Genomic DNA, 26,265 nt, shown 5'->3' with positions numbered 1-26,265 from the left:
TGGTTTTGTGTGAGTAGGTAACAATTGTGTTTTTTTAAAGCTAGTAAAAGAAAATGCTGATAAACAACTCTCAAACTGTATTTGAGTTTTATTTGTAGGGGCTTTCGTTAGAATTTTTTTTGCATAACACTTTTTTTATAATGATGTGGGCTATATCGATCATGTTGTTAGAAAATTGTTGTTCTTCCACTGTTCTCCAAAAATTAGTTATGTTTTTCTTAAGTCATATGAAGAATTATAGGCTGTGATGAATTCATCTTACTTTGAGGGCCAGTATTATAATATGCTATTAGGTCACTGACTACCTACATACTAGTAGAATCAAATGTTAAAGACTTGTAAGAGAAGAAGTAAAATTCACCAGCTTGTCAGTGAAGTTGTAATTTTAATTGTCAGCGTCCTGGGAAATTAAGGGAAGAGAAAGCAGAAGGATATGTTTTCAACCAGCTCTTACAGCAGAGACATAGTCAGTCCCCAGCTCCATCAATACAGAAAGGCATCCCTTTGTATTACTTCTCACAGAAACAAGATCACATTAAATCTCTCTTGCCTTTTCCCGTTGTTTGTACTGGGTTAGTAGGAGACCTCAGCAAAGGAACTTGATTCCAGCCAGCTTTACAGGTGGACAAATGTAGATGTGATGTAAATGGAGCGTTTTAAAACATGCTTGCGTAAGCTGGGTGTTAAAACTGGTGATCTGGAGAACCTTTCGGCGTTGACATTTAAGCCTGGAAAAGTTAGCTTCTGATTTAGAGGACTAGCAAGACACCCAGCCTTACGTGTGATTTATTTTGTAAAGAGATGCAATTCACATGCCTAAGGCTGAATTACAATAATTTTTCATTGGGGGGGGGGGGGGGGGAAACAATCAACATTGTGGTATATTGCTAGTGGAACTACTAGCTACCGTGAGGAATACTTGTGCTTCTGAAGGCCTTCTAGGAACAGCTGTAATTGTAGAGAAGCTTGAGACGGATTTTGCAATACTTCGATCCTATTACAACAAGCACAAGAGGGACATGCTGAGTTGCTGAAAAAATGGGGCCAAGTGTTCAGTGCATGGTTCACAGCTGGAATATTTGGCCTCTAAAGGGATATTGACAGTCTGAAGCATTTCTAATGCCAGTAGTTTTTGTTGTCAAATGTTGTGTGCCATGTAGAGCATAAAAAGTAATGTATTACTTGTGATAGAAGGTAGTTTAAGTGAGAACTGTTCCTGCTCTGAAACTTCTTTAGCGGCAGAAAACAGGGAAGAAACTCCTGTGTAATTAGTAGTCATATACTTACATATCTAAACTGTTCCAACAAAGCAATGTATAGTAACAAGGTCAGAATGAACAATGTTAAGGATTGGATTTTGTGCAGATCTACAGCTGATAGCCTTAATTATTTTGCTGACTTTAACAATAAAAATAGGAAACCTTTTTGCTCTTTCTCTAGAAATGTTGGTTACCTCATTCAGTATACCTCAAGACTGTCCCTTGCTTAATGTATGCACAGTGCTTATCTGCCTTATGTGATAACCGTATTTTGTGTTCAGCTGAAGTTGGCAAAGTTCTATCAGGGTTTAGAGCTGTTGCACCTTCTAAACACGTAAGGTGAAGAGGTCACTTGAATTAACTGTTATGGTTCGTTCTTCTGCTGTACACAGTTGAGTATGCATGAATACATGTGCTTGAAATGCATTCTGACCAGTGCTTGTTTTCATCCTAAATGTTTCCTGCTGAACAGTGAGGAAACTCAACAATTTTCAGTTGTGTATTCACTCATCAAGAGAGAAAGGCTGGTGAAGTTAGGGCTAGTAAAGTGTTTGTTAAGAGGCAAAGTCCTGCCAGTATTAACTAATACAGTTTGATTTGTGTAATTTGAAAAAATTACTTACTTTAAACTGGAAGGAAATTTAAAAAACACTTCCAAATCCTGTGCACCTCTTTTGTTCTTGAAGTTGTGGCTAATAATATAAGATCAAGTGTGTGAGCTGTTGAGTTTTATGTATTGTAATGGAAAATATTGCCCTCATTTAAAATACAAACACAAAAATTTGGATAGCTTAACTAATATTTTAAATAGTATTTTAATAACATTTTTTTTAAACTTCAAAAGTAAGAAATTGCAGTTTACTTGCTTATGTGTGTCCTTTGTGTTGTAGTTGGCTGGCTAAAACTGTTGAATACTTAACTGAAATTTATTTATGACTTGCCAAATATCAGTTAAAGTTTTCTGACAAACATGGTTCATTGATGAAGATTTGGTACTTCACTGCAATGACTGTTGGTGAACTAAGAGTTGACAGTGCTGGAAAGCATAATCAGCTTTGGAGTTTTGTAAAGGTGGTAGCTGATGAACTGAATTTCATCTGTAAGCTTTATATTATTTGGGTGGCCTAACAAATATAATTGTAAATGAGAGATAATTGGGTGGAACGTGAAAAGGGACTACTGGTTCTAAAACTGGAGAAACATCCAGCCTCTAAAAAATGATGGAAAGAACAGTGTTGAAAGAGCTGGTCAGAATACATTGGTGTAAGATTAGGGATTAAAAATGGCTTCCTTTAATTTCATTTTGGACTGGTAGGATGATAGTGTGGTTGGGATATGTTTTTAAAGAAGGTATATAAGAACTTTGTGTTACTGGGGGACAGTGGTGCTGTGAGTCAGTGGTTCTGTCTGCCACAGAATCGTGGTGTTAGGGCTGGAAGGGACCTCTGGAGGTAATCTAGTCCAACCCCCACTAAATCAGATTCACCTAGAGCAAGTTGCACAGGATCATATCCAGACAAGTTTTGAACGTCTCCAGAGAAGGAGACTCCACAACCTCTGGGCAGCCCAGTCCAGTGCTCTGGGCTCTGGACTCAAAGTAAAAAAGTTGAATTTCCTTTTTTTTTTCAGATGGAACTGCCTGTGTTGCAGTTTGTGCCCATTGCCCCTTTTACTGTTGCTGGGCACTACTGGAAAGAGTCTGGCCCCATCTTCTTGGTACTCACCTTTAAGATACTTCTGTGCATTAACAAGATCCCCTCTCAGTCTTCTTCTCCAGGCTACACAGGCCCAGCTCTCTTAGCCTTTCCTCATCAGGGAGATGCTCCAGTCCCCTCATCATCTTCATAGCCCTCCACTGAGCCCTCTCCAGTAGCTCCCAGTGTCTCTTGAACTGGGGAGCCCAGCACTGGCTACAGCACTCCAGGTGCAGCCTCACCAGGGCAGAGCAGATGGGCAGGATCACTTCCCTCAACCTGCTGGCCACACTTCTAATACATTCCAGGACCCCATTGTCCTTCTTGCCCACAGGGTCACACTGCTGGCTCCTGGGCAACTTGCTGTCCACCAGAACTCTCGGGTCCTTCTCTGCAGAGCTGCCTCCCAGCAGGTCAGCCCCAGCCTGTGGTGGTGTGTGGGGTTGTTCCTGTCCAGGTACAGGGCCCTACACTGCCTTTGAACTTCATTAGGTCCCTCTCCACCCAACCCTCCAGCATGCCCAGGTCTTGCTGAATGGCAGTGCAGCCTGCTGGGGTATCAGCCACCCTCCCAGTTTCATGTCATCAGCAAAGTTGCTGAGGGTACACTCTGTCCCTTTGTCCAGGTCATTGATGAGTAAGTTGAAGTATGCTGGAAGCTACTTCATGTTCAAATTTGGGAGGGCTTGTTTGCAATTGCTTTCAACTGCCTGAGATCAGACATTAATTAAAGACTTGCATATCTTATTCTGGATGCATGCTTTAAGCTCTTCAGAGTGAACTTGTAATAAAACTTAATCAAAATTGCTTTATTATCTTAATGATAGTAAAACTAGTAAAAAATACTTTTCTGCAGAAAGAACTGTAGCCTTCTTGTTCCAATACTTGAGACTTTAGATCAAAGAGATGAAACTGAAGAGTATAAAGAGTGTGTATATGTATCTTTGATAAGGACGCAGCATGTTTTTACTTAAAAAAAACAACAACCTAGTGGACTACTAATGAAAGACATCAACTCTGAACAAATAAGCACTGGGCAATTCCTGTTCATGCATACTTAGCAAAGACTCACTGGGGTTTGGCAGCAGAACTCCTTAAGTCCCCGCCTATGTTTTCTGTCTATCCAGCATTGTGTGGGCTGGATAGGATTGCAACCGTAATTCTGTAGCATGTTGTTTGTTGTGCTGCTGGAGATGACAACTGAGACTTCCTCTGTTTGTATTCTGTGTTCTGCTTTATGCAGTGTTTGTTGTTGACTGAACTGTGGAGTTTTTCTGAGGTGATGGATCAAAGTTTTTATTTGTGACAAGTAGACCTCAGTGAGAAACTAGAAACCATAGAGAAGCCTGTACTGCAGCTAGTTTTAGAAACAGGCTGGGACAGAAAAAAATGCTGCAGTGATCCCAAGAGACCATTGATATGAGGAACTATGTAAAAAAATAGCTGAGCAACTGATTGAACTGGTTGCTGTCAAATGACTGGAGGAATTTGTGTAAAGCAATGGTAAAGTGTCTTAGCTGAAGTCAGGGAGAAAAGGATAACGCAGAAAGAGTGTAAGGCAGTGCTTGGGAAGTAAGGTCTTTCAAGTTTAGAAAGAACAGAAAGACTTCCAGTTTGCTTTAATTCAGGATTCTGGAGTGGCAGATAGCTTTAGAAACTACAGTACGGTGACAAGTGGTTTTGACAGATAAAGAGACTAGGCAATCTGGAAGGGTAACTGATGCATAATAAAGTGGGCAGAGCCAGGCAAGTTAGGTGCTGACAGTGGCACAGACTTCTTAACCTGATACCCTCAATAGAAGGGCTTGAATGTATTTGTGTGGTATGAATAGCCACTTCTGTTTTGCACTGATGAAGGCATATCTCAGCTCTAAAACAGTTGTTGTGCATGTATATATAATGTTGTGAAACGTGAGAAGAGCAGAGCTCTGAAGAACATGGAAAGAATTAATTGTGGTTTTATAAAGAAAGCCATATGTGATTAGAGTGAAGCAACTGTAATGGGTGTTCGACTTTGCCTTTAATATTTGTTTAACTCTTACTAAATAGCAATGCCTTGTGTCCAGTTCCAAGGATGCCACTAGGAAAAAAGTTCATAATTTACATGCATTAGAGTAAAAGAAAAATTTCCCAGAGTTCTGAAGAATTAAGTTTTTTTTAAAAAAAATAAAATTAGAAGCCTTTTTTGACTTGCAAAGCAGTGTCTGTATGCACAAAAGTTGGATTTAACCTTGATACTTCCAGGGCTTGATTCTGAATTGTACTTCAATGTAACTTCTAGATATCGTTCAAATATTTTAGATTGTTTTCAGGATACAGTGTATTGTATGCCACTTCTTTGCGTTCTGTTTAGTTTGCATACTCTTTGAGCAGATTTGTATTGCTCTGAAATACGACATCTAAGTGAAATATAAGTATTAGTTACATTGTTATCTTGGAGTTTCAGCAGCTTGGGTTACAACAGTTCATATTGCAGTTCTGTAATTTGATCATGGGCTGTGTTTTATAGTGTTTGTAGTAGCACAGAATTTGCTGCAATAAGATCAAGGGGAAAATGTCTTAGTTTTAACATAGGTTGTGAAGCAAGCTTCTCTATCAGATTTACTTGATCAAAAATATGATTTTGGGTTCTTGTTCCCACTTTCTTTTAACAGCTCTTACTGTCCTAAAAGAATCTGAAGCGTAGGTCTAGGCAATTTTGAATGTATAAGGCAATTCTGATATAACCCAAGTGATGAAGTGTAGTTATAAAATGTCTAATAGTATCAGTGTCAAAGTTGTCACTTAAAATTATTTGGCAGTTGCATTTTGCTGCTGCATGTAGTGTTGATGACACTGAGGCATAATGTCAAGCCTAAGAGAACATTTACAGGTCTTTCTATGTTAAGTGGTAGAAACATCCAGCTCAATTTCTTAACTTCTGGGTGGCAGTCTCTCTAGGGTAACTACTAATTCTGTGTAGCGCTTTCTTCATATCTAGGCATGGTACTTTCTAAAGGTAGTCCTCTCACCATTTGTGAGGGCAGCAAGAAAATAGTTGTGGCTCACTTAACTTTTAACAGTTAGTGCACTTCAAACTGATCTGTTCTATCCTTAATCCTGTAATCCTTATCCTGTGATCTTAAATTCATGTTAGAAAAGAAATCTTTCTATGGGAAGGCTTTTTATGCATTGATCTCATAGCTCTGTAGCCTAGAGTAGGGTTTCATTACCATAACTGCACATTAAAGCTTCCCACACAGTGATTTCTTGAATTATTTGGACAGACACTGGAGAGCTAATTATGGAATTTCTTACAGGTTATGAGATTCCTACCTAACTTTTATATGCAGGAAACTCTAGAAGATACTTCTAGGTCTCTGATGGATCAGGTTTCAACTTCTGCTTTTGTTTGTGAAGAATCTTTGGACAGTTTGTTCAAAGGGCTTTTTTTCCTGCCCCACTGAAGAATAAAAAGAAAAACTAGGCTGGTAGGTAAACATCAGTTCTCTTACATGTTTGCACATAGTTAATATTTTAAGTGATGTTCCAATATACTGAAAGTATGAACATCCACATGAAAGGCTCTGCAAAGGAAGAAAGCCAGATATTCTTTCCAAGGGGAACCCAAATGGCAGCTGAGAAAAATAGTATTCTACAAACAGATGAAGATTGGTGGAAAGGAGGGAAAGAAGTAGTATGAAGGGCATGTAGACTGCAGTACAACATATGTGCCTGATCTTTGGCTGCTGTTACAGTCAAAAGTTACTGCTGACTATCTATAATAGCTTTAATCTAGACTGGGGAAAAAAAGAAGGTAAATTGAAATGTATCTGTGTACAGTTGTTCAGATAGCTGTTTGTCAGACAGTTGTTAGGCTTTGCCAGGCTAACAGCTGACCTGCTAGTTCAGTTACCTCTGGGCAGTTTATCTTTGACAGTTTACCATTTACTCTCTGCTTCCACATGTGGTCCACTGAATAAAATCTTCAGTGTAAATGTAATGTATTTCATGGAGAATCCCTTGGAACTATGTTTATGGTACCACTCATGGAGACTGCCACTTGTTGAGGCCAGAATCCCACATTCATGTTGGATATGGAGTTTACTAAATACAGAGGGGCAGCATAAAATACCAAGCCAGTCAGATAAGAATGAGATGACATCACCATAATCTTAGTTGACCAGAAAGTCTGAAATTGTCTTTTGATTGCAGTAGGGTTTAGACACACTTTAGGAAGTGCCACCATGGTATACTTCTAAAAAATTGTTCAATTCCACATGCTTAAACTTTTAAAAAAGTAGTTCTTACTAGCTGGAGAGACTTTACTTCATTTAGTGCTTCGTTTCTAGACAGCTGAACTTCATAATTAATTTCAGTGGTGTGGCACTAGGCAGATCCATGAACTGTGGTCTTGAGCTGGAAAATGTTTGGGAAATCTTGCATTTTATGATTGTTCTTCCACTATGGATTTTATTCATTTTAAATTTGCAGTGCATACTTCTGTGAATATTTGACAAACACCCTACCCTTCATTGTAGGGTGCTTAGAATTCACTACCTAAAATTGATTTCTCTCCCAGTAATCCAGGGTTTTTCAAGGAATAGGTGCCAGCAAAATAGCCAAACAGGATCTAATATGTTCTCACTGCAATTTAGAGCAGTTGCCAAGGGCACTAGTGTCAAGTGATTACTCTGGGTTTTGGTTTGGTGTTCTGCAGGAAGTGAAAAACCCTACTTGGTTTCAGGTGGGTTTTTTTGTGTTCCAGGCTATGGATGGATGGATGGGTGCTCTAATGCAGACAAGAACACACTTATGCTTTACCTTGCACCTCCCACAATACCTGTGTAAGCATAAGAATAATGCAGACAAGGCTAAAAATTATTTATAAGCTTTTGGAGGAAATAACATCTTTTTAGCATTTAACCTGTAACAGTTTGTTTAAAAAAAACAGAAGTAGGTGCATTCTGATGTGCAGGCTGAGAATCCTGTGCTCTTCTGCTCTCTTTGCTGCTGCTTTTATTACAGTTTAGAACTGTAGCGCGGAAGTTGTGAAAAGTAGTCTTCCAAGACAATACTGTGATGCTGGAAGGGTGGTCATTAAGTCCCTGAAATTAAAGATAAGCAAATTTATTTAGAATAGCTTTATAATACTGGCTCTAATGAAGTTCTAGATGCTGCTTTTACAAAGTGGCTGAATTATACACTGTCGGAATTTATTTCAAATTACATCCATTGCAAAAAAATCTTAAATGCTAATCTGGATTAAGTGAGACAGGCTGCTTTAATGATGTATGACCTGAGGAAAATGCAGTGGAAATAAAGAACAGACTATAGTGTTGTTTCAGTAACAGCTATGTTTTGCTAGTTCAAGAGGAAAACAACAAGCATGGATAGCAAACATTGGAAACTATACTTCCAGGATTTCTCTCTGGCTGTTATTTCCTTTTATTTTTTTTCCTCTTTTTGTGTGTAAGAAGTTTGAATGCAGTCTTTGAGAGTGGCAATTTGCATGTGGTCTTGTAAAACTATACTAATGCTTCAAGTTAGCAAAGTCAATTAAAAAAAATATTCCATATTTCACCCAAAATACCATCTCTGTCTTTAGTAGAACTATGGTAAGGACATGTGCTGAAAAGATGGTTTAGACAAAAGCTGTTGAAAGTGTTGCATGAGATAGAAGGCTTCTGAATAACTAGTATCCTTTGTCAAGCTACCTATCTAACTCTGAACCATTGGGATAATTCTTAAAAATAATATTACTGTTGGTAGTTTTTCTTCTACTATAGCATTTTCAATATTTTTTAGGATTCCTAAATTATGTCTGCTTCCCATAGGCTTTATGCTATAATATGAAGTTCTTGTCTTCAGGACTTACCAGCAAACCCTTTTTTGCTCTGTAATGATAAATAGTATGTCCATTTGTTTATGCTAAAGTGTTTTAATAAATAATTATTTATAAAAAGAAACTGCAGTGTGCCGTCTCTTGCATTCTGTATTGTTAACACAAGGTTAAAATACAGGAGTTTGCTGAAGGGTTAAAACAGTTTTATTCAGTTCCAGAGTTAGAAATTACCGTAGTCTGATCCCTAGAATCCACTGAGTTTGTGCATGTGCTGGTTCCTCTTTAGCAGAAACTGTACAGCATTTGCAGTTCCATTCTCAACAAAAGTCACTTTAATAGACACCCTATCAACAAGACATAATTTGCACAAACTACAGATTCTTTCAGTCTTCTGCTGAATAATCTGCAGTTGCATCACTGTAACATTTGTAGTGAGTTTGCATGACAAGGTTTTGATAGGGGGAGGGGGAAGGACACAGGGGTGGCTTCTGTGAAGAGATGCCAGAAGCTTCCCCCATGTCTGACAGAGCCAGTGCCAGCCGGCTCCAAGATGGACCCACCGCTGGCCAAGGCAGAGCCCATCAGCGATGGTGGTAGCGCCTCTGGGACAGCATATTTAAGAAGGGGAAAAATATCTGCACAACCCAAACTGCAACAGTAGAGAGGAGTGAGAGGATGTGAGGAACAGCTCTGCAGACACCAAGGTCAGTGCAGAAGGAGGGGCAGGAGGTGCGTCAGGCACCAGAGCAGAGATTCCCCTGCAGCCCATGGTAAAAGCATAGTGTGGCAGGCTGCACTGCCTCAGCCCATGGAGGTTAACAGTCGAGCAGATATCCACCTGCAGCCTATGGAGGGTGCCTCGCTGGAGCAGGTGGATGGACCTGAAGGAGGCTGTGAACCTATGGGAAGCCTGTGCTGGAGCACGTTTGCTGCCAGGACTTGTGACCCTGTGGGAGGGACCCACGCTTCTGCAGTTCATGAAGAACTGCAGCCTGTGGGAAGGACTCACCTTGGAGAAGTTCATGGAGGACTGTCTCCTGTGGAAGTGGACCCCATGCTGGAAGCAGGGGGAGGGTGTGGTGAGCAAGGAGTGGCAGAAAAACCTGTGCCTCTAGGGGGGAGGACGTAGAGAAGTCAAGAGTGAAGTTGAGCCTGGTAAAAAGGGAGGTAGTTGTTGGGGGAAGGTTGTTTTTTAAGCTTTGATTTTTAGTTCTCATTATCCTACTCTGATTTGAATGGTAATTAATTTTCCCCAAATCAAGTCTATTTTGCCTGTGACAGTAATTTCTGAAGGATCTCCCTGTCCTTATCTCGACCCATGAGCTTTTGTTATCCTGTCCAGCTGAGGAGGGGAGTGAAAGAGCGGCTTTGGTGGACACCTGGCATCCAGCAGGGTCAACCCACCACACATTGTAGTGTAAAGGTAACTTGAAATTTAGAATTTCATTTATGGGTTTATATCCATCATAGAATCAAGACAATAGTTTGTGTGAGAAGGAACCTCTAAAGATCATTTAGTCCAACTCCCCTGCCATGGGCAGGGACATTTTTCACTAGATGAGGTTGCTCAAAGCCCCTTCCAACTAAATACATGTGCATTTGTATATATGCACACACAGTTGCATGTCAGTACCGCTTGCTTCCATACAACTGTATACACAATACATCTACCGGTAGGGGAAAAACTGCAAAGGTTGTCATAGGGGAGGGGTGGTAGTATTGATTTGGGGTCTTTCAGCTCATAAATCTGTAGTTGAAATGTATTGCTCTTCATGGTTGTCAGCTGTAAATAATTCTGTGTTCAGAGTTTACATACTTAAATCTCTCCTCTTAGAAATCAGATGTTAACTACCCACAGAAAATCCTAGTGATAGGATAAAGAAAGTTAATATACTGGTTGAGCCTCAAGGGTATTTGAAAATAAATTTGCGGTTTGAGTGCCTGAATTCTTATACAACAGCAGTGTGTTTGGGGCTTTTAATGAGGGAAGAAAACCAGGTAACTCAAACTAAAACCAGGCATATATTTTTATTCCCCCTGTTATTTAGGGGAGACTTTTAATGTTATGGTTGTCTTTTGGAGAGGGGGTGCAGGGTCCTTCCTCTTCATATGGTAAGACTTGGGGAGTCTAGCACAACCTTCATCCCACTTATTAGTGCTAAAACCATGGTACTGCTTCAGCTGAAATACGTGCCAGCAGTTCTGAGTTGAGTTATGGAAACCAAAATAGTACTTGCCAAGGAATATCTTCAGCTGGTGCATTTCATTTGAGAATGACTGCTTCCACAGAACATTCTTGTGAAGCACGGTGTTGTGCTGGTCCTCCACTGAACAACTGGCAGTGCAAACTTAGAGCAGGGGAGTTGCGTGCAAGAGAAAAGGGTATCGAAGTGAAAATGTCAGAGTCCAGCAGGTGGTGCCAGAAGGCCTCCTGACTACTAGCTCTGAAAGCAGAGGGTTGGCATCAGAGGGTGTGGAATCTGAATTTGCAGCTCTGTAGTTAAGAGTTAACGAGCGACACATGCTATTATCCTCTCCTTCCAAACTTACACCTCTAAAGCAATGCCTCAGCAAATGTTCTGTTACTCTTTCCTTCTGTGTTAATGGTGGTGAAATTTAGATAAAATGTTCAGGAGTGAAGAAGCACTTGGTGGTTTTGGTGCCATTAGCATCGGTTGTCACAACTGTGTTTTAGTGCTGCTGACATCCCTCTTCCATGGATAGTAGGGTCTTGAAGCTTTCACTAGAATACTGGGAACAACATTGTGCTCTGTGTTGCAGTGAAATGCGTGTAATTTGGTGGAAAAAGAAGCATGAATGTTAACAGAAGGTTAAGCTAGAGAATTGTTTTAGGTGGTTACACTTATTGTTATGGAGTGAAAAGCTCACATAAAAACATTCTAATGTTTCTAAACAAATGAGTTTACAGAAAGGGTTAAACTGGTTCACAGTGAAAGCTACAGTCTGTGTGCATGCTGGGTTTTCCTCCTTTTGCCTTTATACTGCAAAAATAACTTCTTAACACAGCTTTATTTTTTCTGTCTTAATATTGTGTCTTCCTCCCTACTCTGATAGTAGGATTGTACTATTCTTACTAAAACTGGTGTGACTGACAATTTGTAGGGCTTGCATTTTCAGTCTAACACTTCACTTCCTGTGAAACACTCCATAGTAACTGGAATACCCTCAGACAAAGTAGTCATCTGATTTCCACAGTGTTGGTCTAGGATGGTTTGTAAAAACAAAAAAGCAAAATACCTGGGGTGGTGAGTAGTTGCAGCTGATAACAAGTCAAAAGAATACCTGTCTAAGTGAAACCCGCAGCTGTGCTGCTGGTGACCTGTACTGTCAGGTGTTGGGTAAACCAGTGCCGAACTGGTAGGCAGTGGCACTTACCTTGTCTTTATAGACTGCCAGTAACTTTCAAAAGATCAGTATAACTTGTGTTGGACATGTCACTTTGAACCCAAAAAAGCTGCTAGTTTTTGCTATATCTGCTGTCAACAGAATTACCCTAAAAAATTGCTTATTTCCTAAGTTATCTTATATACACCCAAACAAGGAACGTCTACTCTTCCTTAACAGTATAGCTTATTGCTACTGAATATGTCAGAAGCATGGTTTGAATTTTTCTTTTATGTGGAATGTGACATTCTTCAAGGCTTGTAATAAAAGGTTTTGCATTTTATGAGTTAATTTTTTTCTTGATTTTTTTTCTGTATTAAGAATTTAAGATATTTCCGTAATGATATTATATTTGTTGTTTTGTCACACATCATGTTTAAGAATCCTAAGTTTTATGCATTTTGGTTTATTTGTAATGAAGTAAGTGAGACTTCGTTACATATGCTTTAAAAGTCAAGATATTCTCAAAGTATATCGGCTTATTTTCAGAAAATCAAGTTCTATCCCTCCTTATTAATATCTTTAGAACTGTCAGTATGCAACTGAAATGTAAATTGAATTTAGAATGCTAGTTTTAGGAAAACTCAAGCTTCATTTGTTTTCAGCAAAAATCTTGAGTGAATCTTTGAACTAGCAACAGGTACTGGCTTAGTTTCTAGAAAATCGGTTTGAGCTGGTGAATCAGGTTTTGACTTCAGTAGCTTTGTGTCCTTGGGTTCAGATAGCACAGTGAAACATTTCATTAACTGGTAGCAAGTGAACTGTGACTTTAAAAGGATTAGGAGGTAGCTTTCCTTTTTAGAGGTATGACTTCATATTTGTGGCGTAGTAATGATTGGGCCATACCATAGGGGAAAAAAAGTTACCTGGTAGAAAACCACAGTGTTTGTGGTGTTTCAGTTATCTTTGTAAACATAGCTGCTTAACAATCCTTTATATTTTTGCCATCAATTGGAAGTCTTGGGAAGCGGGTGAGTATACAATACAGGCAGGTGTTATGAAGTATTTACAGCTTCTTGAACTGCAAAAGTGTATGTTAGTTTCAAAATCAGAATGATTTTCAGTCTGTAGTTTGGGTGGCTGTTGTTTGGTTTATGTTTTTTGGGGACTTGGAGGTAGTGGTGAAGTAGAATAATATAATAATAGATTATAGTTGAATGTCACCTGCTAACTTTCCTGGAGGAAAAACTGGACCTGTCTTGTATGCTTATGCAGTGTGTGTGAGACTGAATATGGTAGTGTATCACAGCAGTGCTCTGAATTCAGTTTAATTATCAGTGATGCTTCTGTACTAATGTATTTTAATCCATAGTATAATAGTTTAGTAGGAAAAAACATCTTTATGCCGTGTTCTATTAAAGTTGTTAGGCAGGCTTCCTGTTGTGTTTTCAAGTGCTTTATAAAAGTTGATTATTGCTGCCCTGGTATCATTCAGCATTATTGTGTATACACTATTAGATTACAGGAGGAGATGAAATGTGGAACTACTAAGTTCCTGTAAATGAATTTCTAACTTCAGTTTCACAAATCATTAGGAATTCCTGACTGAATGTCTCAAGTTAGCTCTTCGAAACAAAGTATAGATCTTTCTAAAACCTGGAAGTTACTGAATTTTATGTCTCCCTATTCCTGTTTTTTCCTAGGAGTATTTCTCTGCCTCTATGTTCTCAGAATTTAATGGGTGCAATTCATGGAAGAATTGACAAGTGCTAGATGTAAATGTGTTTTTTCTGCATAACAATTTTACCATACCTCAAGGCATGTACATGTATGTTCCCCTATTCAGTAAGGCAGGAGCAGAAGCCACACATTTTCCCTCAGCTGGGTCACTAGTTGAGTGCATTCCTCTGTTTTTAATCCCTGTATGAAAATTGACAGCAGGTTCCAAACTGAAGTAAAAGAGGGAAGACCAGCACTGATTGACAGGTTACAGAGAACATGACTGCAGTGATTATATTACTTAAGGAAATGAAACTAAAAGCACAACCAGACCTCTCTTGTTTTAACCATGTGCAACACTGCAGTAATAGATTAATCTTGATAAATGTTTCCTGTCCAAAAGCGTTAGTCTGAAATAAGTTAACCTGTAATTCTTCGAATTTTCATGTGATACAAGTTGCTGTAATTAAATCCTGAAAAAGACTTTAAAAAGTTGTCCTCACTTATCTCCTTCATCTACAGGAATGTGATGACTAAATGTTTTAGGCATCTGATGAGTTTAGGCATAGAGAATCTGCCAAAACTTGTGCACATCTTCTATGAACCTGACTTAACCAAAAAAATTGGTGGCTTGAGCAGTCCTTGCAGTGGAATCAGTGGTTTTCATAACCTTGTGTTGGATTTTTTCAACAGACTTTTAAACTTAGCAGAATAACTTTGCTTCATATATGTGGGTTAAGGGTGTTTTGTTTCTAATGAACGGAAATAGTTGATTTGTGCTTTACCTCTGGTGAAGGTAGTACAGTTTCTTACAAAGTAGTAGTCATTCTTCCATGTACTAACCTCAGTGGTTTTTCAGAAGAAGCTTTCCTTTCTGTACATAGTTGACTTTGTGATATGGAACTTGCTTGTGAATGTGAGGCAATAGTAACAGCCCTGATATATATTTTGCTTTATTCTTGCCTATATGCCCTCTGTTTGTTGACTGTTCAGAGTAACAGAATGTGAAGGAACTTCCTGTTGAGTATGAAAAAAAACCCATTAAAGTGAAACAAAATATTTTTATCTTAACCAACTCTCAAATCAAACTATTTACACCGTACCTCTTTTGTTTTTCAGAGTAGTGTAATTGAATGTGCATCTTCTACATTCAAGGAAGGACAAATTCATGATTGAATGGTGGATTAATAAGTAGCTGTCTTATTCCAAGAGTAAGAAGATATCCTGGGAGTTGGAAAGAACTGGATTTTCACCCTAGTCCAGCAGCTTTGCTGCTCACTTAAACACAGATGAATGAAGACCCCATTTGGAAAATCACCAGGTCAGCGGTCCAGAGCTGATGCAGGTGAGTTGTTTCTCTGGGTGATCTGTTTGGTTGTAGCAGGTAAAAAGTGTACTTACTTTATAATTTTTTTTAAAACTATGTTAATGGTTTTGTGAGGGTGTTATAATTCCTATCTAAAAAGAACATAGACTATTGTTACAGAAGCTGATGAATTGAAAAGGCATGCATAATTCTAATTTAGCAGAACAGATTATATATTATAAAGCAGTTTTACTAGAACTGTAAGTTACGTAGAATTCTAAAAAGGAACAGAATCAATGTTGTAGGATTACATTGACATATTAAGGGGAAAACATCTCTGGTTCATCTTAGTGCTGGAATGTGAACAAATTTATTCACATATTTATAATTTTAAGTAAAACTCTTCATGGTGTTTTAGAAGCTGATTAGCTAGTAAAAGAGAATCTGTTGAAAACACTACAAAAAATGGAAATGCTGCTGCTGTGGGTGCTGCCTGAACTGAAATAGGTTAGTCAAATACTTTAGAACAATTTTTTATTCAGAGAAATGCAAAACATGAGTAAGTGTTCACCTCTTAAGACTAGTTAGGCTTATTCAGAGTGTTTTGCAGCTTGAAAAGCTAATGAATCTGTCAGTCTTGTGTGCTTTGTAGGAAGGGTTATCTGCAATGATGGAAAAAAAGCATCAAGTGACCAGTGAAGAGTTGTTAGTAGGGTGATACTTGGTCCTATATAAATTAAACTAGACTCTTTCTTTGGCTGTGCGTTCTGCCTTGTCTGGTGTGGGACAGGAACTAGAAGCTGTTATTTGCAAGTTGTACTTCTTATATAAATGCAGTTTAATTATTTGGTCTTACAACAATCAGAATCTGCAAATGGGATTATTTGCTGTAATAAATTGCATGTAAGGCTTAATTTTTGAAACCCAAATATTTCATATGTCATTACAGCTGGAAATGCAGGTTCCTGAGGATTTGATACAAGCTTGAGTGTTGTAAACATAAGACGTAATACTGTTTCAATTCTGCCATTTCTGTAACTGTATGTCCTCTTGAATTTTTCATTTAAACATGAAAAGATTAAAATATGTATAAAGCCTTTGAAGGTTAATGGTTGACACTCGTGTGATGCTACTACTATCATGAAAGTTTTCAACATACCTATTCAAAGATATGCTTGGAACATGCATATAATGTTACATTTAAAAGAATTGGCTTGTTTAGACCTATAGAGAAACTCTGTAGGTGTTAGTTTAAGTATCCAGAGTTGAAACTCTGAGCATGTTTGTACATACATGTAAGACACTAGTTACACGTGTCAGTCCAGCACACTGATCAGGTTCTTCTAGATATTGCGGTCAAGGAGGCTTTAATATTTTCATAGCAACTGAAGACATGCAATTGATTCTGATTTAGCAGAGTAATGTACTGAAATCACAACACAATCGTAATACAGCAATTGCACTGACAGTTGGTGGTGTGAGCTGCTCCCTGCCTTTTATCCTGAGCCCTGTAAAAACCCATATGGCTGGCCCATGACTGATCAAGCATCTCTGCGCTGTAGTGCCCAGGAGACTTGGCAGCTACCTGTCCTGACCTACAAGACTCAGATTTGCCTAGCTAGCATGTCTGAGATGGCAGATTTCAGCATGGTGATTTGCTGCTCTTGAGTACGGTCCCACCACCATCTCCCTTGCCCACCTCCATCCCTCCCCAAAGGCTGACAGGGAGCTGCCTGGCCCAGCAAGAGAGCACAGCCCCACAGCAAGTCTGCATGTTGCGGTGCAGGGTCTGTAGGAGAATCCCCAGTCCTTAGTACCAGAGGCTCCTCCATTGTGAGGGTAACCTGACTTGCTCCTTTTCCCATAAACAAACAGGCCATCCATTCTAGGGGTGAATCTCCCTGTTTAGCTGAAAATCTAGTTTGGAGATCAGTTAACTAACCCTTAAGAAGATAAAACATCTCACAAGGGGATGCATCTGGTGTTTGCTCAATTTTTATCATGGAGGCAACCACTGTGAAGTTACATTCTTTCCCTGGATCATGTGAAGAATAGCCATGAGTGTCATGGTTTAGCCCCAGCTGGCAGCTAAGTGTCACACAGCCACTCAGTCACCCCCACCCCCTACACCTCTAAACAGTAAGGGGCCTGTCTGCAGACAGTCTTTTCACTACCCCTCCTTGCTCGCAGCCCAAGTCACCTCTCTTAGGCTTCTACTCATGATTAAAGTGCTAAATCAGAATTTCCAGTATTATTGAACTCTTTAGTACTTACATTCACTCTGTCATGTCACAGGCTGTCATGGTCATGATGCAAGATAGTGTCAAGAGTCCCATCTCTCTTCTGACCAGGTTCTCTTACATATTGCACACAAGGAGGGTTTAATAATACTTTTTTTTGAAGTTTTTTCAGACATTGCACTAGTTTTTGATTTAGCAAAATATTACAACCATAAAATCACCAGTAATTAGCAGAATATAGTAATAGTAATTACAACATACAGTTACATCTCAATACAAATGTGATTCTGTTTACTGATCTCTTAACGTACTCGCCATCACAGCATTGGGTATCCCTAGCTGCTGGGAAGGAATACATGGGTTGGAGCCAGCTCAAGGCTATTGCTCTTCTCAAAACTCTTTTTCCTCATCATTTGGTTTTTATGTGCTCGTTAGGTTGAGATGGGTATATGCTTCTCCAGTGCTGGTCTGGGTAACTTGGGAATATGTGTATGTGCCCCTTTTTGATTAACTTAAAAGTTACACAGCCAGTTGATTTACTTAACTGTTGTAGCTGATCAGTCATCTCTGCTGTTAACAGCTGTTTTCCTAGAACGAAGACCACACAGGTCCCTGTTGCATCAGGTTCAGCATTCTTTTTAGTAGTTGTTATCAGTCACTCCCTGTGTTCATCCCTGAGCTTCTGTATTGGGTTGTGTGGCAAGGTGGTGGTGCTACAGGGGTGGCTTATGTGAGGAGCTGCTAGAAACATCCCCTATGTCTGACAGAGCTGATGCCAGCCAGCTCCAAGATGGACCCACTGCTGGACAAGGCTGAGCCCATCAGCAGCAGTTGTAGCAGCTCTGGGACTACATATTTAAGAAAGGGGGTAAAAAACTGCTGGGGAGAACAGTAGCCAAAAGAAGGGAGTGAGACTATGTGAGAGCAGCAACTCTGTAGACACTCAGGTCAGTGGAGGAGGGGAGGAGGTGCTCCAGGCAGCAGAGCAGAGATTCCCCCTGCAGTCTGTGGAGAAGACCGTGGTGAGGCAGTTGTTCCCCTGCAGGTTAACAGTGGAGCAGATACCCACCTGCGTGCTGGAGTAGGTGGATGCCCAAAGGAGGCTGTGACCCCATGGGAAGCCCATGCTGAAGTAGGCTACTTACAGGACCTGTGAAGGGAAGAGCCCACACTGAAGCAGGCTTGCTGGCAGGACGTGTGACCCCATGGGGGAGCCCCACTGGAACAGTCTGTTCCTGAAGGGCTGCGCACTGTGGAAGGGACCCACGCTGGAGCAGTTCATGAGGAACTGCAGCCCATGGGAAGGACCCACATTGGAGAAGTTAGTGGAGGACTGTCTCCCGTGGGTGGGACCCCACACTGGGGTAGCGGAAGCATGTGAGGACCCTCCCCCTGAGGAGGAAGGAGCAGCAGGGACAGTGGGAGATGAACTGACCGTAACCCCCAATTCCCCATCACCCTGTGCCACTGGAGGGGAGGAGGTAGAGAATTCCAGAGTAAAGCTAAGCTTGGGAAGAATGGAGGGGTGGGGAAGGGTGTTTTAAGATGTGTTTAAGATGTGGTTTTACTTTCTCATTATTCTACTCTGATTTTATTGGTAATGAATTCAACTAATTTTCCCCAAGTTGGGTGTTTTGCCCGTGATGATATTTGCTGAATGATCTCTCCTTATCCTTATCTTGACCCAGGAGCCTTTCATTAGATTTTCTCTCCCCTGTCCGGCTGAGGAGGACAGTGAGGGAGCAGCTTGAGGGCCACCTGCTGTCCAGCCAGGGTCAACCCACCACATCTTCATGAGCCTGTAGCCTGAGTCTGTCTGCAGAGCCTTCTCCTTTTGTAGCAGTTCATTGATCAGTCTTAACATGGTGTTTGGATTCTTTACAAGTTGACATTCAAAAGGAAGACTTTTGTATAAGATGGCTTTTCTGACATTATATGCACACTTTATTTTTCAGTAATTCCAACATTGTTTATATTGTAGGTCATGCAGGAGTGTCTGCCAGCATGATGAAGAAAAGAACTTCCCACAAGTAAGTTCTTAATATTTTTACTGAAGTATAGCTCTCAGTAATCTGTATTGTTCCACTCACTTTGTTGTTGAAAATCATGTGGAGTAATACTCAAGTCTGCATATGTGTGTAGAGTCAGGCTTTTAATTCTTTCAGGAGGGTGGTAGGGAAAAATGCCCCACAGTTAAAGTTTTAGATATTGATTTGACTGTTAATATGTAATTACTCTTGAATACAATTCTGTAAGTCTTTCTGGAACTCAGAGAGAAGGAGTTGCAAGCCAGAAATTAGCCACATGTACTGTAGGATATATCTCTGTTCTCTGGCACAGAGTTCATGCATTGTCACCAGGCCAATAAAAACTGCAGATCATGCTTACTGGTAACGCAGTCTGAAAGTAAGCTTAGAAATATCTGATCTTGTATTCACTACAACTGAGTTTTGGAAAGGATTTTTCACTTTTCTAAAATAAAGAATATACTGAAATATTTCTGTAATGAAGCTGCTATTTGTGTGTAAAGGATACTTGCTTATCCTACACATTCATGGAACATATTTTTCCCTCTACAACATTTTTAAATAGTAGCAGCTGACCATTGGTGAGTAGCTGTGTGAAAACAGAGGTAATGTTTTGGGCCTAAGTGGTCTTAGTGTCAAACAGTGAGATACCGTATCTGGCTATATCTGGAGAAATCTAAGCTGGGTAAGTGTGAAACTTAATAAAATGTTACTAGTTGTATTTCAAGTATAAAGTTGTAGAGTGGTGCATCAATCAAAAGTGATTTGTTTGGCAGGTGTATTTTCCACGATTAACATAGTTAATCACTGCTAACAGTGTTAACTGTTTCCCAGAGACAACACCTGATGTAAAACTACTCTAATCCCTTCCACCAGCTCGTCATTATCCATTCTTGTCTATCTTCATAGAAGGCAAAGAGAAACATTTATTTGTCTAGGGGCAGGTAGAGTTGGTTAAAACTTAATTTCTCTTGTTCTCTTTCAACCGCTCAGAGAAAGGAGTGTATGATGGGAAGACTATCAGAGGTGGGTTGCCTTTTGTACTTGAGGGTGGCTAGATTTGTCTTTATTGTTGTGTTAATATACACTTATTTAAATACCTGAATAGGCTGTAAATTTGTTAGCATAAAGGCTTTTACGGGGCATAAGAAGTTTTGATCATAAGTGATATGATTCTGAGGCACTTAAGCATCCAGCTTAATTTTGTGTTAATTTAGCCTAGTTCGACTGTTTATTAATTATTTAGTAAAGGGGTTTTGTACCAAACAAAGATGATTTCTTGTGTGCTGCTCACTGACTTGGCTGAGAATAAGGTAGAGTAGCAGAGAATTGTTTATGTTCATAGTTTTCCATAAATGAGTAGGATGTGAATGATCATATGCTGATATGACTCTGAGCCATTACAGTAGACCATGAGTTAGTAATGCATACTTTGCCACCAATTTAGTAATTTATTTAGTTCTCCTCATTTAAAGAAGAAGAGGAACAAGCCTACTGTCACTCAAAGGCCGTCAACGAGATTTTCAAGTAGGCTCAGAATGTTTACAGCAGAGGAAGAAGCCAAGTGGATGTAACAGGGCATGACGCAGGACTTGAGGATGTGGTAGAATGAGCAGTGTGGATGAGTCTTCTGAACTCCTCTTTACTAAGTGATAGTTAAGCCTTTTGGAAATGGTTCCGGTGGTTATAGGGCAGTTCTTCCAAGTGCTCTGTCAATGTGTAGTGGTAATCTCTGCTAATAATGAAGCTGACATGGCATCTGATCAGTTGGTAATCTCAGTGATCTCATTCTTTCCATCCTTGGTGCATAAGGAAAGAGTACAAGAAATAGTTTAAGCCAATCCTTTCTTCATAGGCTCTCCAGATTTTTTTGTAGTTGACAATTCAACAACTTTGAGATGCAGGTTATACCTGCAATGTAAGTACCACTGAACTTAAACATTTTGAAAATCTGATCCTACTTCAAGCTAATGTGTAATCTTCGTTCCTACAGCATCTGAAGATGAGATTCACAACTCAGTGATGGCTTTTGAGGGAGTACAGAAAGTATTTTAAAACTTTTGCCTCAACTAATGTGCCTCATAGTCTGAGTATTTGTGAAAAGTAGCTAATAACAATTCTCTCATCACTATTGTGCTATTAATGATAGTCTGTAATAAGATCACAATTGTCATAAGTTTCGGGTCCTACTTTTAATAACTTTTCTACTTAGCACAATGAAAGACTTGAAATTGTACTGACCATTGCTGCTGTTACTGCATTTATATGGTTTTGTAGTTTTCCTTCCTGTTCTTCACAGTTGTGCCTTTTTTGCACATCTGAGGCATATGGTTTTCTTTCACCCTTCTGTTTTTTTCCTTAGTTCTACCCTGTGGTGTTTTTCTGAAATGAGATCATCAGGAAAAAACACAACCAACCAACCAACGACCAAACCTAAATGGATACTTTACTTGATAGGTTATTGGGAATTCATGTTCTCCTTTTTACAAATGCTGGTTTGTGTTTTAAGCACAACTCTGAAGTAACAGTTGATATTTCTGCTACCAGTCCTGGTACAGTTCTGCACTACCTCAGTTTCTTTGCTAGCAGCTGTCAAATAAAAGTTTGTGCGAGGACCATATAAATACAACTTTTAAAATCTGGGAAGGTTTCTCTCCGCCTGTGTAGTCTTTAGAAAGTTTCTAAAGTATCTGGTTCTGATAATAAAACCTTTTCATATAACCAGGTTTTACTTACCAGTTTACTGCCTTTAAGATAAGGAAGAAGAGCTGAAACTTTTGGTGATTGAAGGGCCATTTACAATTAGGAAGTGTCTGATGTGTCAAGAGCTATTTCCAAGACTTGCTATCTTCTGGTGTTCCTGGCTTCATGTTTTACGTGCCCAGGAAAATTGTTACTCAATCATCAAGAGAAAATCTTCATGGAATTTTAAAGATAATTCTAATGAAACTGAAGGGAAAATTATGTTGGGCCTTCTGGATCATAGAAGGCTATGTAAATTTGTATTACTTGATGTATCACAGGAGTGAACTGTTGGAGGAGAGGTTTGAGTTGGTTACTTGGTTGTCTTACATGGAAGTATGTTCACAGCTATTACTTATTGATAGTTACAAACCTGTGCTTGCTTTGTCACCACATATGCAAGAATTAGTAGGTTTTTTCTTGGTAATTTACTGGTTTGAAAATATAATTTCTTACATATGAACCACTGCAAATGAAAGTGAATGACTGCTGAGTAGTACAGCCTTCAAACAAAAATTTGAACTGCAAGTACACCTGGCGAGTACTTGACTTGTAGTTAAATTTATAATGCTCTTTGCTCTCTGAGGCATTTTAAAGGTATTTACCAGTTTGAACTCTGTTATGTAGTCTTTATCCATCATATTTTTTAGAGTGGCTGTGAAGCTTTTCACTTAATTGTTCCAATTGTTCCAATCTGTTAAAGTGAATTATGCTTTATAGGCAGAAAGTAAAATTGACTGTGAGGCTGACCATGAATAGCGTTATTTTTGCAGTTTTCAATGAGATGATTAGAAGCATAGACAAACTGCTTAAAACTGACATTGTTTTACTTACTTTAATTTTTACTATCTGCATTTGGTTTCATCATGCTGTAGAATGGAATAATGATTCATTGAAATGAAATAAATGAATTGCATGCAAAACAAACATTTTTATTGTGCCAAGAACCAGATCTCTGATCCAATTTTGTAATTGTTTACTATTACTGATACTATTACAATTTTTTAAAAAAGTGTATATGTGTGTGTATATATATATATATATATATATATATATATACTTGAGCAAGAACTAGAATTTGGAAATGCGTTCTAGTTTCTGCATAGAAATAGAACCAGCTTTTTTGGGAGAGTGTCTCATAACTGGGTGAGGTTGGAGTTCTTAGAATAACCTGTGCTGTCAAAGTTAGGAGTACAAAAGCGCAGTTTGATCTTACTGAAAAGCTTAAATGATAACAAAAGTAAAATTTCACAAACCCCCTTGCTAAGTTCTTCATGGTGAGTGAAGGTCTGAAGGTGGGACAAGCTGCTGAAGGAATTGTGTATCTTGTTTTTAATAACTATGCTGACATCTTCAGTATTAAGTTTTCCAATGTCATGTAGTGAGTGCGTTATTCTGAAAGACTTGCTTCCAGAATTTCAGTGGTATCATTATTATTTGTCTTTTTTGGATCATATAGGGACATCTCTAAGAGCATTCAACATTCCTGGAGATGTTTCTCTTTGTTCGCTATCTTCAATCTAAGGAAGAGTATTGTTCTCTGCAACTGATACTCTTTTATATGTTGCTTTTAGGCATACTAGTGGTGCACATGTTTTACTGCTGTTTAAATGAAGTGTGCGACAAGTAATAACCAAAAATTTATTATACAACTAGTTGACATTCATGAGAATTTGGTCAGGCAACCCTCTAAATGATCTTTCTAGGATGTGTATCATACTGTATCGTAAAATAGATATAATATTCATTTCTTATTACAAATTTACTGTCGTAATCTTCCTTAGTTTCTTCCATTTGTATTAAAAATTGATATTTTGTATTTTTAATAACTGGGTAGAAAAAAACTTGTATAACACTTCCAATGACTTGAAACTGTCAAATAGCTTATGTGACTGCTGATCAGAACAACTTGTTACTCAGCAGAGGGAATTTCCATGCAACTTCCATGAAAATAGCGGCAGGACAAAAAGTTGTATTTGATTTGTTTTCCACATAAAGGAGTATCCCTTCTATTGCCATTACCATCACGTACCATTTTTATTTTGCTGTACTAGAAAGGAGTGCTAGAGAAGTGTTTTTGCTACCATGTGTCTTTAAAAATACTTGGAGTCAAAAATATCTGTAAATTACTTTTGCTTCAGGTGAAAACACAGGTTAGGGCAAAGAAATGCCTTGGAAGAATTTTAGTTAGCCACTGGTAATGTTTCCACTGACTTCTTCCTGGGACAAGAGTTGTGTTTACTGTTCTCCAGAGAGTAATAAGGTAGTAAAGTTATAATACTGCCAGGTAACCTTGTGCTTTGAGACCTGATCAGGTGAGTTTTACTTTTGACATTCAGTGTAGCAAGGGCTGAAATAGTTCTTTTGGCTTAAGTAAACTAGTTCTAGAAATTACTATCAGGAAACTGACCTTATAAAGTACATCAAAAATGTGTCACTACTTTTCCATGTGTTTCTTTTTTCCAGTACAGTATAATACGCTTTATACCCTCATTTGAATAAGGTACACAAAGCTATAAAACATATTGCCATCTTATAGCATACAGCTCTTGTCTGGAGTAGAATTTTGAATATGTGTACACTTGTTTAATATTATGTTTATATCTGTGTACAGAAAGCATAGAAACAATGTGGGACCAAGCAAACCTATTTCCCAGCCACGAAGAAATATTGTAGGCTGCAGAATACAGCATGGATGGAAAGAAGGGAGTGGACCTGTAACACAATGGAAGGGCACGGTTCTTGATCAAGTTCCTGTAAATCCTTCTCTCTATCTTATAAAGTATGATGGATTTGACTGTGTGTATGGACTAGAACTGCACAAAGATGAAAGAGTTTCAGCGCTTGAAGTTCTTCCAGACAGAGTTGGTAAGTTTTTGGGGGGTTTTCTCCTAAATTCACATACATATAAGCTAACACTTAGTATTAAATGTTCTCCACTAACCTCTTCACACTTCCCCCAACATAAAGGTGGACCACTTAAAAGTTACTAGTCAGTTTCATTTTTGTCACATGGCAGGTAGTCTTAAGTGCTCTATTTAGATTTTCTTGATTCCATGGAGATTCGATGATACCAGTGAGTGCAGTGGTGTCTTCTGTATTTAAGTAGTGTGCAGTACATTCTGTAGTTTTTGTTTAATCAACATTGATATTTCTAAGCCATCTTGGCTGTGTGGTCTGTTGTTTGCATCTGACAGTAATAATGTCACATGTACTCATGTACTTCCTCTAAGTACTTTAATGTGGGAGGGAGGCATTTTTTAAGTTAAATAACTTGATTAGTAACAAGACATTTTTGAGTTTCAGAATTAGCACTGGGTTGTTAGACTGCAGGTTTTAAAAACTGCAGAGTTTGATATTTACTGAAGTAATTACTGGTTTATAAACAGAATAAACAGTTGCTTCTTCTGACTGCAAAGCAATTGGTAACTGTCTCTAGGGTGGTGGTAGTGAGAGCAAAACCCCAAGGTTTCATTAATAACAGAGTTGTTCTGTGATTGGCCTCTCTTCCTCTTCTCCCCTACCTGCCTCTCCCTGTCTAGTGTCTAGTTAAAATTCCAAAGTCTTCAGTGCTGTGATCTCAATTGATCTCCCTTCACCTTGCATTATGATTATTTAATCAAAGGGAGTACAATGATGTGTTGCCATTTTAAGAACATTCTAAAGTTCTCCAGTTCAGGGGAATTCAGGGGGAGTATTGTCTATAGTCTCAAAACAGGAACGGTCAGTCAGTCTTGACTGAAAACCTGCAGACAGTGATCAAGTTGCACCTTTCCACCATGGCAGAAAGTAAACTTAAGTAGTAAACTCTCCAGAATGGATAGTGTTTGTTTTGTATATGGATTGACTGATTTCCAATCAATATTTTTTTAATGAATTGGTGTAAAGATTATTTTTCTCAAAGACACGTATCTGTGCTTTTGAATGAACATATTAAATGTTGTCATTTCAGCTTCATCTCGAATTACTGATGCCCACCTGGCAGACACAATGATTGGTAAAGCTGTGGAACATATGTTTGAGACAGAGGATGGCTCAAAAGATGAATGGAGGGGTATGGTTTTGGCTCGAGCTCCTATTATGAACACATGGTTTTATATTACCTACGA

At 38.9% G+C, this 26,265-nt stretch overlaps 1 protein-coding gene across 1 annotated transcript in view; it reads left to right on the top strand.

Moving 5' to 3' along the window:
* The window catches only part of SPIN1 (spindlin 1), a gene marked incomplete in the record, with an annotated part of 50,005 nt that overhangs the window by 16,391 nt on the left and 7,349 nt on the right, over positions 1 to 26,265 (top strand). Inside the window, 4 exon segments of the mRNA XM_055790796.1 lie at positions 14,961 to 15,186; positions 19,369 to 19,417; positions 24,771 to 25,024; positions 26,109 to 26,265. Of these exon segments, the coding sequence (XP_055646771.1) occupies positions 15,135 to 15,186; positions 19,369 to 19,417; positions 24,771 to 25,024; positions 26,109 to 26,265 (512 nt within the window).

Source organism: Falco peregrinus, chromosome Z (genome assembly GCF_023634155.1).
Source record: "Falco peregrinus isolate bFalPer1 chromosome Z, bFalPer1.pri, whole genome shotgun sequence".
Taxonomy (NCBI): Eukaryota; Metazoa; Chordata; class Aves; order Falconiformes; family Falconidae; genus Falco; species Falco peregrinus.
This window is presented reverse-complemented; position numbering and strand designations above follow the sequence as displayed.